Source organism: Myotis yumanensis, unplaced genomic scaffold (genome assembly GCF_028538775.1).
Source record: "Myotis yumanensis isolate MYYU_CA2020_CCGP unplaced genomic scaffold, mMyoYum1.0.hap1 SCAF_19, whole genome shotgun sequence".
Lineage (NCBI taxonomy): Eukaryota > Metazoa > Chordata > Mammalia > Chiroptera > Vespertilionidae > Myotis > Myotis yumanensis.
Window position 1 is genome coordinate 26180839 of NW_027223770.1, and position 13512 is coordinate 26194350.

At 53.8% G+C, this 13512-nt stretch overlaps 1 gene segment (V, D, J or C); it reads left to right on the forward strand.

Annotated features, from left to right (window-relative positions):
• Positions 1-8906: 8906 nt before the first annotated feature.
• On the forward strand, positions 8907-12677 carry LOC138998125 (probable non-functional immunoglobulin lambda variable 1-50). The segment is given in 3 exon segments: positions 8907-8973; positions 9101-9512; positions 12461-12677. Coding segments are annotated over 3 exon segments (675 nt in total).
• Positions 12678-13512: the final 835 nt, after the last annotated feature.

Consider the following 13512-nt stretch of genomic DNA (forward strand, 5'->3'; position numbering starts at 1 on the left):
AGGAGGAGGGAGCATTTGCATGAAGGGCTCCCCTGGGCCCTCCCAGGAGGGGACAGGATAAGAGAGACAGTGCGGGCCTCTCAGGTCTGAGGCTCAGAAGCAGAGCGTGGGCGTCTCCACCATGGCCTGGGCCCCTCTCCTCCTCGCCCTCCTTGCTCACAGCTCAGGTGACTGACTGGGGGAGCGGGACAAGGGAGGATGGGGCACCTGGGGATGCACTGTTCTCCTCTCCTGAGCGCCCGCCCTGAGAAATGACCTCAGCCCCACTGTCTGTGTCTGTGTCCTTTGTTCCAGGGTCCGGGGTGCGGGCCGGGCTGACGCAGGAAGCCTCGCTGTCGGGGTCTCTGGGCCAGAAGGTCACCCTGTCCTGCACGGGGAGCAGCAACAATGTTGGAACCTATGGTGTGGGCTGGTACCAGCAGGTCACGGGCTCTGCCCCCAAAACGGTGATGCTTGGCAGCTCCCGGCCCTCGGGGATCCCGGAGCGGTTCTCTGGCTCCAAGTCCGGCAACACGGCTTCGCTGGTCATCACGGGCCTGCAGCCTGAGGACGAGGCTGTTTATTACTGTTCAACGTGGGACAACGGCATCAGCAATCACACACTGCTCCACACCCACGGGGAACTGAGACAAAAACCCGCCCTGTTCCACCTGATCGCCCCTGAATGCTGTGACACAGAAGCGGTGGCTGTGGCAGACCCTACAGGGTCCGACTCGAGAGTCGTTCTGAGCACAGACTTGCTTTATTATTTTATTAATTTCTTAATCCTCACCTGAGGATATTTTCCCATGAATTTTTCTGACGTCCAGGCAGAGACAGATGGACAGTCACACCCCAGGGACACATGTGCATGAAGAAACATGGCCTATGGGTGCCTTGGACACAGGATCACAGACACTTGGGGATGGGAGACTCAGTGCCAACAACGAGGCCTGAGCCTGCAGAACTCTGGGGCTTCCCCATGGGGACCCAGATCTCTCTGCTCTTCCCCCTCCTCCCTCTCTGGACAAGCGGTTTCATTTGAGGGATGGGATGGATGTCAGTGTGGGACACGTGCACTGCTCACCCCCCTTACATCCCAATCCCTTGCTCAGCCTCCCATTCTTCCTGCCCCACAGCAGACGGGAAAGGGAAAGGGGCCGTTACAATGTCCTATGTGATGGTCACGCCAACTTGTTCACTCACAACGTTGTTCAAATTTCTGAGAAAGCTCCTATGTTGTCATAGCACATGTGGGTAGGTATCCCATAATTCCATGGAGACACTGTCACATTTTCTCCTGAAAACCCCATTTAATGTAAAACTACCCCATAGAACTGATGGCCTCTTAGAACAACAGAGAGGGGCCATCCCTGCCTGGAGGTGCAACTGTCCGTGTGAGCACCCCCAGCCCTGTCTCCAGACAGTGTTAGTGGGACAGGGTCCAGGACTGAGTTGGGGAGACCCCAGGCCCTTCACAGCCCAGACATGAGATCTGTGACCTCCTCCTGGACTCACAGCTGCAGGGAGTATGACTGCTAAGATCCTCCAGAGAAGACAAAAAGGGTTTCACTGAGGAAGGATCAGTGTTCCCAGGGGTTGGTTGGATTTGGGGTGAACTAGATTGCTGGGGACAGGGGAAGGTGGACACTCCCACCTCAATCTTCAGCCTCACACCGTCCAGGGAAGGAAGTTAGGACTGAGGTCACCAGGCCACCAGGGCACTGACTTGGTGACAGAGTCAACCCCCTCCCTCAGCGTCTCAGTAGCCATGCAGCCTGGACTGTGTGAGGTCCCGGCATGTATCTCTTTGGGGACTTTCCCCGGGGATAGCAGGGTGCCCCTGGGGCAGGACTAGGGGGGAAGCTGATTTGCATGAGGCCCTTCTCCCCTAATGGGTCTGGGAGGCATGAAAAGGCCCAGGACTCCCCACTGCAGCCCAGGAGCCTGAGGATCCACATCCTGTGAGTGTCCCCACCATGGTCTGGACGGTGCTTCTGCTCCAGCTCCTGGCGCACAGCTCAGGTCAGAGGAAGGGCCTCTGCATCCTTGGGGGACACAGAACAGCAGGGCCTCAGGGTGACCTTTGTCCCTCATAACACCTGTCTCTCTCCTGTTGGTTTCAGGGGTGGATTCTCAGACTGTGGTGACCCAGGAGCCATCAATGTCAGTATCTCCAGGAGGGCCAGTCACACTCACCTGTGGCCTCAGCTCTGGGGCAGTTTCTACTAGTAACTACGCTGGCTGGTTCCAGCAGACCCCAGGCAAGCCTCCCCGCCAGCTCATCTACGAAACAAACAAGCGCCTCACTGGGGTCCCTGTTCGCTTCTCTGGCTCCATCTCTGGGAACAAAGCCGCCCTCACCATCTCGGGGGCCCAGCCCGAGGACGAGGACGACTATTACTGTGGTCTGCACACAGGTGGTGGTAGTAGTTACTATTGACACGGTGATGTAAACCCACGGGGAAGAGCAACCAAAACCTCCTCATGGGCTCAGACTGGCTCAGCCTTTGATGCAGAAAAAGCCTGAAGGTGGAAATGGCCAACACAGCATGGAAAGGGGGCTCCCAGGCCCCATTCTCCTGTCCAGGGATTCGTGGTCATGTGACTCCTCAGTCTCTCCCAGGGCGGATCCATCTTGTCATGAGACTCCTGTAAGAATGGGCTTTCCCTCTTCCTCTCTGCCCATAGTTACACAGACGGGCTTAGCTCCCAACTGGATCAATCTACAGTGACACTCAGAGACCCCACTGTGAGGTGTAAGTCTCCTCTGACTCAAAGAGCATTGACGACACAGCCCCAGGTTTGGAAAGCTATTCCCTGAGTCCGCTGGCGTAATTAAACAGTGTCCCTCCATTTCTTTAAAGCATCGCTTGGTTTTTCTTGGGTCTTCTGTAACAGAAGCACATGCTTTCTCAAGGAGAGTTGCCTGCTGATTGTACCTAGAGGTTAATTTGAATTCAAGCGGTTGTTACACTAAAATGTTAACGAGGCAGGTGGACAGGACTGCTTTTACTACTGAAGTAAGAGAGTCCCTTAGCCTCTCTTTCACGGAAACCTGTGTCAGAGGGATCTGTTCACCCGTGGCTCAGGGCCAGCTGGTCAGCCCGGCACTGGAGCAGCACCTCTCCTCTTGTTGCCGTCCTTACTCCACACCAAGCAATAAATTCAAAATGCATTAAAGACTAAAATGTAAACTTGAAATCATAAAACTCCACTCCCCCCAAAAAGGAAGCAGTCAAATCTCTGACATTAATGTTACCAACATTTTCTAATATATCTCCTCAGGCAAGGAAAGCAAAAGGAAACATTAAGCAATGGGATACATCAAACTAAAGGGTTTTTTCACAGTAAAGGAAATCATCAACCAAACAAAAAAACAGCCTCCAGTGATAGAATGGAAGTAGATATTCACCAATGATCGTCGCATAAAGGGGTTCATGTCCAACATATATAAGAGCTCACACAACTCAACGCCAAGAGAAAAAAGCAAACCCACAACACAACCCAATTAAAAATGGCAGCAGACCTGAATAGACTTCTCCAAAAAGAACACTCAGAGGCCAATAGACAGAGGAAAACAGTAAGAACTTTGACCCCGTACCTCACACAACACACAAAATTTACTCCAGATGGATTCTTGGTCCAAATGTGAAGATCAAAGGAATAACGCTTCTAAGAAACCACATAAGGCTATTTTCATAATCTTGGCAAAGAGAAGGCACAAAGGTCCCAAGGATGCAAAAAAAAAGGGGGGTTGTAAATCGCACTTCATGAAAAGCAAAAGCAGCTGCTTATCAAATGACACCCAGAAGAATGTGAAAGGCAAGATACAGGTTGTAGAAAGAAAAAATCAAAGAAATGGAAACAATGGACGACCACTCACTCTTCCTATTTGCCATCACCCTCCTCTCCAGGAAGCCTCCCGTCGGTCATTCATTCTCTCAGAGGGGAGCACAGTGTGACAAGCTCAGAGCTTCACACTGAAGGGGCTCCGGACTCTCCAGCCCCCGGAAAGGTTGCTTCACCAGGAAACTTGTTCCCTGTTAGGGGAGCTGCTGTCTGAGCACAGGACCCAGTGGGAGGAGTAGGAAAGTGCAGATTCCCACAATGCACCACACAGCCCTGCCCTGAGAGGGAGGGGGTGGGTAAGGCAGGGCTGAATTCCAGAGCCTCAGTCTCTCCCTGCTCAGCTCCATGTTACCCATCTGGTCATTAGTGAATCTGGACTCTGGACCAGCAGGGGGCGCTGTGGGTCTGTGCCTGGGTCAGTGAGGGCCCTCAGGTGGGAAGCCAGGGTGGGGAACACTGCTTTGTGCCTCTGCTCTGTGCTCACTGGGGACCAGCAGCTCTGACCTCCCAGGGCCCCGCCAAAGGGCTCCCCCCTCCCCAGCCACACAGCTTTCACCACCTTTATCCCCAGGGACACCAGGAGGAGGGAGCATTTGCATGAAGGACTCCCCTGGGCCCTCCCAGGAGGGGACAGGATAAGAGAGACAGTGGGGGCCTCTCAGGTCTGAGGCTCAGAAGCAGAGCGTGGGCGTCTCCACCATGGCCTGGGCCCCTCTCCTCCTCGCCCTCCTTGCTCACAGCTCAGGTGACTGACTGGGGGAGCGGGACAAGGGAGGATGGGGCACCTGGGGATGCACTGTTCTCCTCTCCTGAGCGCCCGCCCTGAGAAATGACCTCAGCCCCACTGTCTGTGTCTGTGTCCTTTGTTCCAGGGTCCGGGGTGCGGGCCGGGCTGACGCAGGAAGCCTCGCTGTCGGGGTCTCTGGGCCAGAAGGTCACCCTGTCCTGCACGGGGAGCAGCAACAATGTTGGAACCTATGGTGTGGGCTGGTACCAGCAGGTCACGGGCTCTGCCCCCAAAACGGTGATGCTTGGCAGCTCCCGGCCCTCGGGGATCCCGGAGCGGTTCTCTGGCTCCAAGTCCGGCAACACGGCTTCGCTGGTCATCACGGGCCTGCAGCCTGAGGACGAGGCTGTTTATTACTGTTCAACGTGGGACAACGGCATCAGCAATCACACACTGCTCCACACCCACGGGGAACTGAGACAAAAACCCGCCCTGTTCCACCTGATCGCCCCTGAATGCTGTGACACAGAAGCGGTGGCTGTGGCAGACCCTACAGGGTCCGACTCGAGAGTCGTTCTGAGCACAGACTTGCTTTATTATTTTATTAATTTCTTAATCCTCACCTGAGGATATTTTCCCATGAATTTTTCTGACGTCCAGGCAGAGACAGATGGACAGTCACACCCCAGGGACACATGTGCATGAAGAAACATGGCCTATGGGTGCCTTGGACACAGGATCACAGACACTTGGGGATGGGAGACTCAGTGCCAACAACGAGGCCTGAGCCTGCAGAACTCTGGGGCTTCCCCATGGGGACCCAGATCTCTCTGCTCTTCCCCCTCCTCCCTCTCTGGACAAGCGGTTTCATTTGAGGGATGGGATGGATGTCAGTGTGGGACACGTGCACTGCTCACCCCCCTTACATCCCAATCCCTTGCTCAGCCTCCCATTCTTCCTGCCCCACAGCAGACGGGAAAGGGAAAGGGGCCGTTACAATGTCCTATGTGATGGTCACGCCAACTTGTTCACTCACAACGTTGTTCAAATTTCTGAGAAAGCTCCTATGTTGTCATAGCACATGTGGGTAGGTATCCCATAATTCCATGGAGACACTGTCACATTTTCTCCTGAAAACCCCATTTAATGTAAAACTACCCCATAGAACTGATGGCCTCTTAGAACAACAGAGAGGGGCCATCCCTGCCTGGAGGTGCAACTGTCTGTGTGAGCACCCCCAGCCCTGTCTCCAAACAGTGTTAGTGGGACAGGGTCCAGGACTGAGTTGGGGAGACCCCAGGCCCTTCACAGCCCAGACATGAGATCTGTGACCTCCTCCTGGACTCACAGCTGCAGGGAGTATGACTGCTAAGATCCTCCAGAGAAGACAAAAAGGGTTTCACTGAGGAAGGATCAGTGTTCCCAGGGGTTGGTTGGATTTGGGGTGAACTAGATTGCTGGGGACAGGGGAAGGTGGACACTCCCACCTCAATCTTCAGCCTCACACCGTCCAGGGAAGGAAGTTAGGACTGAGGTCACCAGGCCACCAGGGCACTGACTTGGTGACAGAGTCAACCCCTCCCTCAGCGTCTCAGTAGCCATGCAGCCTGGACTGTGTGAGGTCCCGGCATGTATCTCTTTGGGGACTTTCCCCGGGGACAGCAGGGTGACCCTGGGGCAGGACTAGAGGGGAAGCTGATTTGCATGAGGCCCTTCTCCCCTAATGGGTCTGGGAGGCATGAAAAGGCCCAGGACTCCCCACTGCAGCCCAGAAGCCTGAGGATCCACATCCTGTGAGTGTCCCCACCATGGTCTGGACGGTGCTTCTGCTCCAGCTCCTGGCGCACAGCTCAGGTCAGAGGAAGGGCCTCTGCATCCTTGGGGGACACAGAACAGCAGGGCCTCAGGGTGACCTTCATCCCTCATAACACCTGTCTCTCTCCTGTTGGTTTCAGGGGTGGATTCTCAGACTGTGGTGACCCAGGAGCCATCAATGTCAGTATCTCCAGGAGGGCCAGTCACACTCACCTGTGGCCTCAGCTCTGGGGCAGTTTCTACTAGTAACTACGCTGGCTGGTTCCAGCAGACCCCAGGCAAGCCTCCCCGCCAGCTCATCTACGAAACAAACAAGCGCCTCACTGGGGTCCCTGTTCGCTTCTCTGGCTCCATCTCTGGGAACAAAGCCGCCCTCACCATCTCGGGGGCCCAGCCCGAGGACGAGGACGACTATTACTGTGGTCTGCACACAGGTGGTGGTAGTAGTTACTATTGACACGGTGATGTAAACCCACGGGGAAGAGCAACCAAAACCTCCTCATGGGCTCAGACTGGCTCAGCCTTTGATGCAGAAAAAGCCTGAAGGTGGAAATGGCCAACATAGCATGGAAAGGGGGCTCCCAGGCCCCATTCTCCTGTCCAGGGATTCGTGGTCATGTGACTCCTCAGTCTCTCCCAGGGCGGATCCATCTTGTCATGAGACTCCTGTAAGAATGGGCTTTCCCTCTTCCTCTCTGCCCATAGTTACACAGACGGGCTTAGCTCCCAACTGGATCAACCTACAGTGACACTCAGAGACCCCACTGTGAGGTGTAAGTCTCCTCTGACTCAAAGAGCATTGACGACACAGCCCCAGGTTTGGAAAGCTATTCCCTGAGTCCGCTGGCGTAATTAAACAGTGTCCCTCCATTTCTTTAAAGCATCGCTTGGTTTTTCTTGGGTCTTCTGTAACAGAAGCACATGCTTTCTCAGGGAGAGTTCCCTGCTGATTGTACCTAGAGGTTAATTTGAATTCAAGCGGTTGTTACACTAAAATGTTAACGAGGCAGGTGGACAGGACTGCTTTTACTACTGAAGTAAGAGAGTCCCTTAGCCTCTCTTTCACGGAAACCTGTGTCAGAGCGATCTGTTCACCCGTGGCTCAGGGCCAGCTGGTCAGCCCGGCACTGGAGCAGCACCTCTCCTTCTCTTGTTGCCGTCCTTACTCCACACCAAGCAATAAATTCAAAATGCATTAAAGACTGAAATGTAAACTTGAAATCATAAAACTCTCCTCCCCCGCAAAAAGGAAGCAGTCAAATCTCTGACATTAATGTTACCAACATTTTCTAATATATCTCCTCAGGCAAGGAAAGCAAAAGGAAACATTAAGCAATGGGATACATCAAACTAAAGGGTTTTTTCACAGTAAAGGAAATCATCAACCAAACAAAAAAACAGCCTCCAGTGATAGAATGGAAGTAGATATTCACCAACGATCATCGCATAAAGGGGTTCATGTCAAACACATATAAGAGCTCACACAACTCAACGCCAAGAGAGAAAAGCAAACCCACAACACAATCCAATTAAAAATGGCAGCGGACCTGAGTAGACTTCTCCAAAAAGAACACTCAGAGGCCAACAGACAGAGGAAAACAGTACGAACTTGGACCCCGTACCTCACACAACACACAAAATTTATTTAGATGGATTCTTGGTCCAAATGTGGAAACGCTTCTAAGAAACCACATAAGACTATTTTCATAATCTTGGCAAAGAGAAGGCACAAAGGTCCCAAGGATGCAAAAAAAAAGGGGGGTTGTAAATCGCACTTCATGAAAAGCAAAAGCAGCTGCTTATCAAATGACACCCAGAAGAAAGTGAAAGGCAAGCTACAGGTTGTAGAAAGAAAAAATCAAAGAAATGGAAACAATGGACGACCACTCACTCCTCCTATTTCCCATCACCCTCCTCTCCAGGAATCCTCCCGGCAGTCATCCATTCTCTCAGAGAGGAGCAGAGTGTGACAAGCTCAGAGCTTCACACTGAAGGGGCTCTGGACTCTCCAGCCCCCGGAAAGGTTGCTTCACCAGGAAACTTGTTTCCGGTTAGGGGAGCTGCTGTCTGAGCACAGGACCCAGTGGGAGGAGTAGGAAAGTGCAGATTCCCACAATGCACCTCACAGCCCTGCCCTGAGAGGGAGAGGGTGGGAAAGGCAGGGCTGAATTCCAGAGCCTCAGTCTCTCCCTGCTCAGCTCCAGGTTACCCATCTGGTCATTAGTGAATCTGGACCTGGGACCAGCAGAGGGCGCTGTGGGTCTGTCTCTGGGTCAGTGAGGGCCCTCAGCTGGGAAGCCAGGGTGGGGAACCCTGCTTTGTGCCTCTGCTCTGTGCTCACTGGGGACCAGCAGCTCTGACCTCCCAGGGCCCCAGGAGAGGCCCCGCCTCCCCACCCACACAGCTTTCACCACATTTATCCCCAGGGACACCAGGAGGAGGGAGCATTTGCATGAAGGGCTCCCCTGGGCCCTCCCAGGAGGGGACAGGATAAGAGAGACAGTGGGGGCCTCTCAGGTCTGAGGCTCAGAAGCAGAGCGTGGGCGTCTCCACCATGGCCTGGGCCCCTCTCCTCCTCGCCCTCCTTGCTCACAGCTCAGGTGACTGACTGGGGGAGCGGGACAAGGGAGGATGGGGCACCTGGGGATGCACTGTTCTCCTCTCCTGAGCGCCCGCCCTGAGAAATGACCTCAGCCCCACTGTCTGTGTCTGTGTCCTTTGTTCCAGGGTCCGGGGTGCGGGCCGGGCTGACGCAGGAAGCCTCGCTGTCGGGGTCTCTGGGCCAGAAGGTCACCCTGTCCTGCACGGGGAGCAGCAACAATGTTGGAACCTATGGTGTGGGCTGGTACCAGCAGGTCACGGGCGCTGCCCCCAAAACGGTGATGCTTGGCAGCTCCCGGCCCTCGGGGATCCCGGAGCGGTTCTCTGGCTCCAGGTCCGGCAACACGGCTTCGCTGGTCATCACGGGCCTGCAGCCCGAGGACGAGGCTGTTTATTACTGTTCAACATGGGACTATGGCATCGACAATCACACACTGCTCCACACCCACGGGGAAGTGAGACAAAAACCCGCCCTGTTCCCCATGATCGCCCCTGAATGCCATGACACAGAAGCGGTGGCTGTGGCAGACCCTACAGGGTCCGACTCAAGAGTCGTTCTGAGCACAGACTCACTTTATTATTTTATTAATTTCTTTTTTAAAAAATATATATTTTATTGATTTTTTTACAGAGAGGAAGGGAGAGGGATAGAGAGAAACATCGATCAGCTGCCTCCTGCACACCCCCCACTGGGGATATGCCCGCAACCAAGGTACATGCCCCTGATCAGAATCGAACCTGGGACCCTTCAGTCCACAGACGCTCTATCCACTGAGCCAAACCGGCCAGGGCTATTTTATTAATTTCTTAATCCTCACCTGAGGATATTTTCCCATCACTTTTTAGAGAGAGTGGGAGAGAGAGGAAGATAGAGAGGAACATCGATGTGAGAGAAGCACATTGATTGGTTGCCTCCTGCAGGAGCCCCGACCAGGGCCAGGTCCATAGAGGAGCCTGCAACTGAGGTACATGCCCTTGACTAGGATTGAACCCAGGACTCTTTGGTCTGCAGGCCGACGCTCTATCCATTGAGGCACACTGGCTAGGGCACACAGGCCCACTTTAAATAGGTAGTGAGAGGTGATCTCTCTCAAAGTGTTTTTTTATCCCAACTTCATTGTGATATGGTTTGCATGCCCTAAATGTCACTGGTTTAATGTGCACAATAGACCAGCATTTAGTATATGTGCAGAGTCCTGGAACCATCTAGCTGTAACGTTTTCCTTAGTCCTCAGAGAGGGTCCCACACGTACTAATCATGCCCATCACACCCCTGCCAGTCCCTGGTAACTGCTGACCTACTCCCTGGATTTAGATATTTCCTAGGAGGGCATTTCACAAGAATGGAACTGTAAAATAGGTAGTCCTTTGTGGCTATTGCTTCTTTTAATTCTTTTTTTAAAAAAATATCTTTTTGATTTCAGAGAGGGAGAGAGAGATAGAAACACCAATGATGACAGAGAATCATTGATTGTCTGCCTCCAGCATGGTCTCCACTGGGGATGGAGCCCGCAACCCCGGCATGTGCCCTTGAACCTGTGACCCTTCAGTCCACAGGCTATCGCTCTATCCACTGAGCAAAAACAGTCTGAATAATGTACTTGAGGCCCTTCCATACTGGGACATGGGTCAACAGTCCAATTATTTTTGACCTAATAATGTTGTAATGTCTGAGCACACCAGCGTTTGCTGACGCTTCTGCTGATGGGCATCTGAGGGGTTTGCATCCTTGGCTGCTACGCATAGCGCTGCTGGGACCTGTGCACCAGGTGTGGCTTGTTTGGCTTTTAGAAGATGTCTGTTTCCATTTCTCCTGGGAGACACTTAGGAGTGGGATTACGGAGACAGAGGATGACTGGACAGGACAGCTTTTGAGTCACCGGTGGACGTTTCCCAATATGACTGCGTTGCTTGTCGTTTGTCCCCGCAATGACCAGGGTTCTGATTTCTCCAAGGCTTCACCCACCAAGGTCACTACGTCTCACGTTCACACTGCAGTTCTCACTGGTCCTTCTCTAAGGACCAACGATGTTGAGCATCCTCCCATGTGCTACATGGTCTCCTCCAAGGATCTGCGGTGGTTTAACTGAATTCTTGCTGAAATCACATACCCAGGCTGTGCTCCTCTCTGCACAGCAGGAGTCCTCGAATTCCTCAGAGACAATGGGAGGGGGGGCGGGGGGCAGCAGGAGGCCTGTCATCTCCTGTGAGGCCCAGGCGAGGTGAAGGTCTACGGGATCAGCCTAGATGGGCCCTGCAGCCTGAGGAATCACTGGAGCCCCCTGAGCGCTCCCCCTGCCTCACACTCGCCTTGTATTTTATCACCCCACACCCCCTTCCTAGAGTTGTTGTTCTCGCCTGACGTACAGGCAGAGACAGATGGACAGTCACACCCCCGGGACACATGTGCATGAAGAAACAAGGCCTATGGGTGCCTTGGACACAGGATCACAGACACTTGCGGATGGGAGACTCAGTACCAACAACGAGGCCTGAGCCCAGGGAGCTCTGGGGGTTCCCCATGGGGACCCAGATCCCTCTGCTCTTCCCCCTCCACCCTCGCTGGACAAGCAGTTTCATTAGAGGGATGGAAGGATGTCAGTTTGGGACACGTGCACTGCTCACCCCCTTACATCCCAATCCCTTGCTCACCCTCCCATTCTTCCTGCCCCACAGCAGACGGGAAAGGGACAGGGTCCAGGACTGAGTCGGGGAGACTCCAGTTCCATCACAGCCCAGACCTGAGATCGTGACCTTCTCCTGGTCTCACCGCTGCAGGGAGTGTGACTGCTAAGATCCTCCAACGAAGACAAAAAGGGGTTTCACTGAGGAAGAATCAGTGTTCCCAGGGGTGGTTTGGATTTGAGGTGAACTAGATTGCTATGGCCAGAGGGGCAGTGGATACTCCCACCTCATCTTTCAGCCTCACACCCTCCAGGGTCAGAAAGTTAGGACTGAGGTCACCAGGACACCAGGGCACTGACTTGGTGACAGAGTCAACCCCTTCACTCAGCGTCTCAGTCGCCATGCAGCCTGGACTGTGTGAGGTCCCGGCATCTATCTTTTTCGGGACTTTCCCCAGGGGACAGCAGGGTGACCCTGGGGCAGGACTAGAGGGGAAGCTGATTTGCATGAGGCACCTTCTCCCCTAATGGGCGTGGGAGGCATAAAAAGGCCCAGGACTCCCCACTGCAGCCCAGGAGCCGGAGGAGCCACATCCTGTGAGTGTCCCCACCATGGTCTGGACGGTGCTTCTGCTCCAGCTCCTGGTGCACAGCTCAGGTCAGAGGAAGGGCCTCTGCATCCTTGGGGGACACAGAACAGCAGGGTCTCAGGGTGACCTTCGTCCCTCATCACACCTGTCTCTCTCCTGTTGGTTTCAGGGGTGGATTCTCAGACTGTGGTGACCCAGGAGCCATCATTGTCAGTATCTCCAGGAGGGACAGTCACACTCACCTGTGGCCTCAGCTCTGGGGCCGTCTCTAGTGGTAACTACCCCGGCTGGTACCAGCAGACCCCAGGCAAGCCTCCACGCCCGCTCATCTACCAAACAAACAGCCGCCCCTCTGGGGTCCCTGATCGCTTCTCTGGCTCCATCTCTGGGAACAAAGCCGCCCTCACCATCTCGGGGGCCCAGCCTGAGGATGAGGCCGACTATTACTGTATTCTGTACAATGTTGGTGATGTTTACACGGTGATATAAACCCACGGGGAAGTGCAACCAAAACCTCCACGTGGCTCAGCATGGCTCAGCCTTTGATGCAGAAAAAGCCTGAAGGTGGAAATGGCCACACTCCATGAGAAGGGGCTCCCTGGCTCCATTCTCCTGTCCGGGGATTCGTGGTCATGTGCCTCCTCAGTCTCTCCCAGGGGCGGTCCATCCCGTCATGAGACTCCTGCAAGAATGGGCTTTCCCTCTTCTTTTCTGCCCATAGTTACAGGGACGGGCTCAGCTCCCAACCAGATCAACCTACAGTGAGACTCAGTGACCCCAATGTGAGGCTGTAAGTGTCCTCTGACTCAAAGAGCATTGACGACATAGCCTCAGTCATGAATTTGACTGTGGGGACAACTTTAATATTTATCTTGGCCTTGAAATGGAGCATTACCTGGCGCTTGTGAGAAATGCAATTCCCATGTTAGACCCACTGAGTCAGGGACTTGTGTTGTTTCCCAGAATCTCCATGTGAACAAGCCCTCCAGGAGGTGGTTCCACATGAATGCTGGTGTGTGGGGAAGCACGGGACTTGGTAGGAATGTCTGTAAGGAGGATTGTCCGATAGGTCGGGGGCCTCTGAGGGGACCTTGCCAAAGGCGGCAGCCCCTGCCTTGACTTTTTCAAACAAGTCCGATTCCCGGGTGTTTTGCTAGAATCTCTATGCTTAGTCTTTAAGATGGGACCTTCTAGAAGTGAGAAGGCCAAAAGGGGCCAGTTCTAAAGTAACCCTGATATTTTGACGGCTAGCCATTGGAATCCATGCCAGAAGCTCAGTGTACATTCTTGAAAACTTATAACTAAGTCATTACCTCCTTCCCAG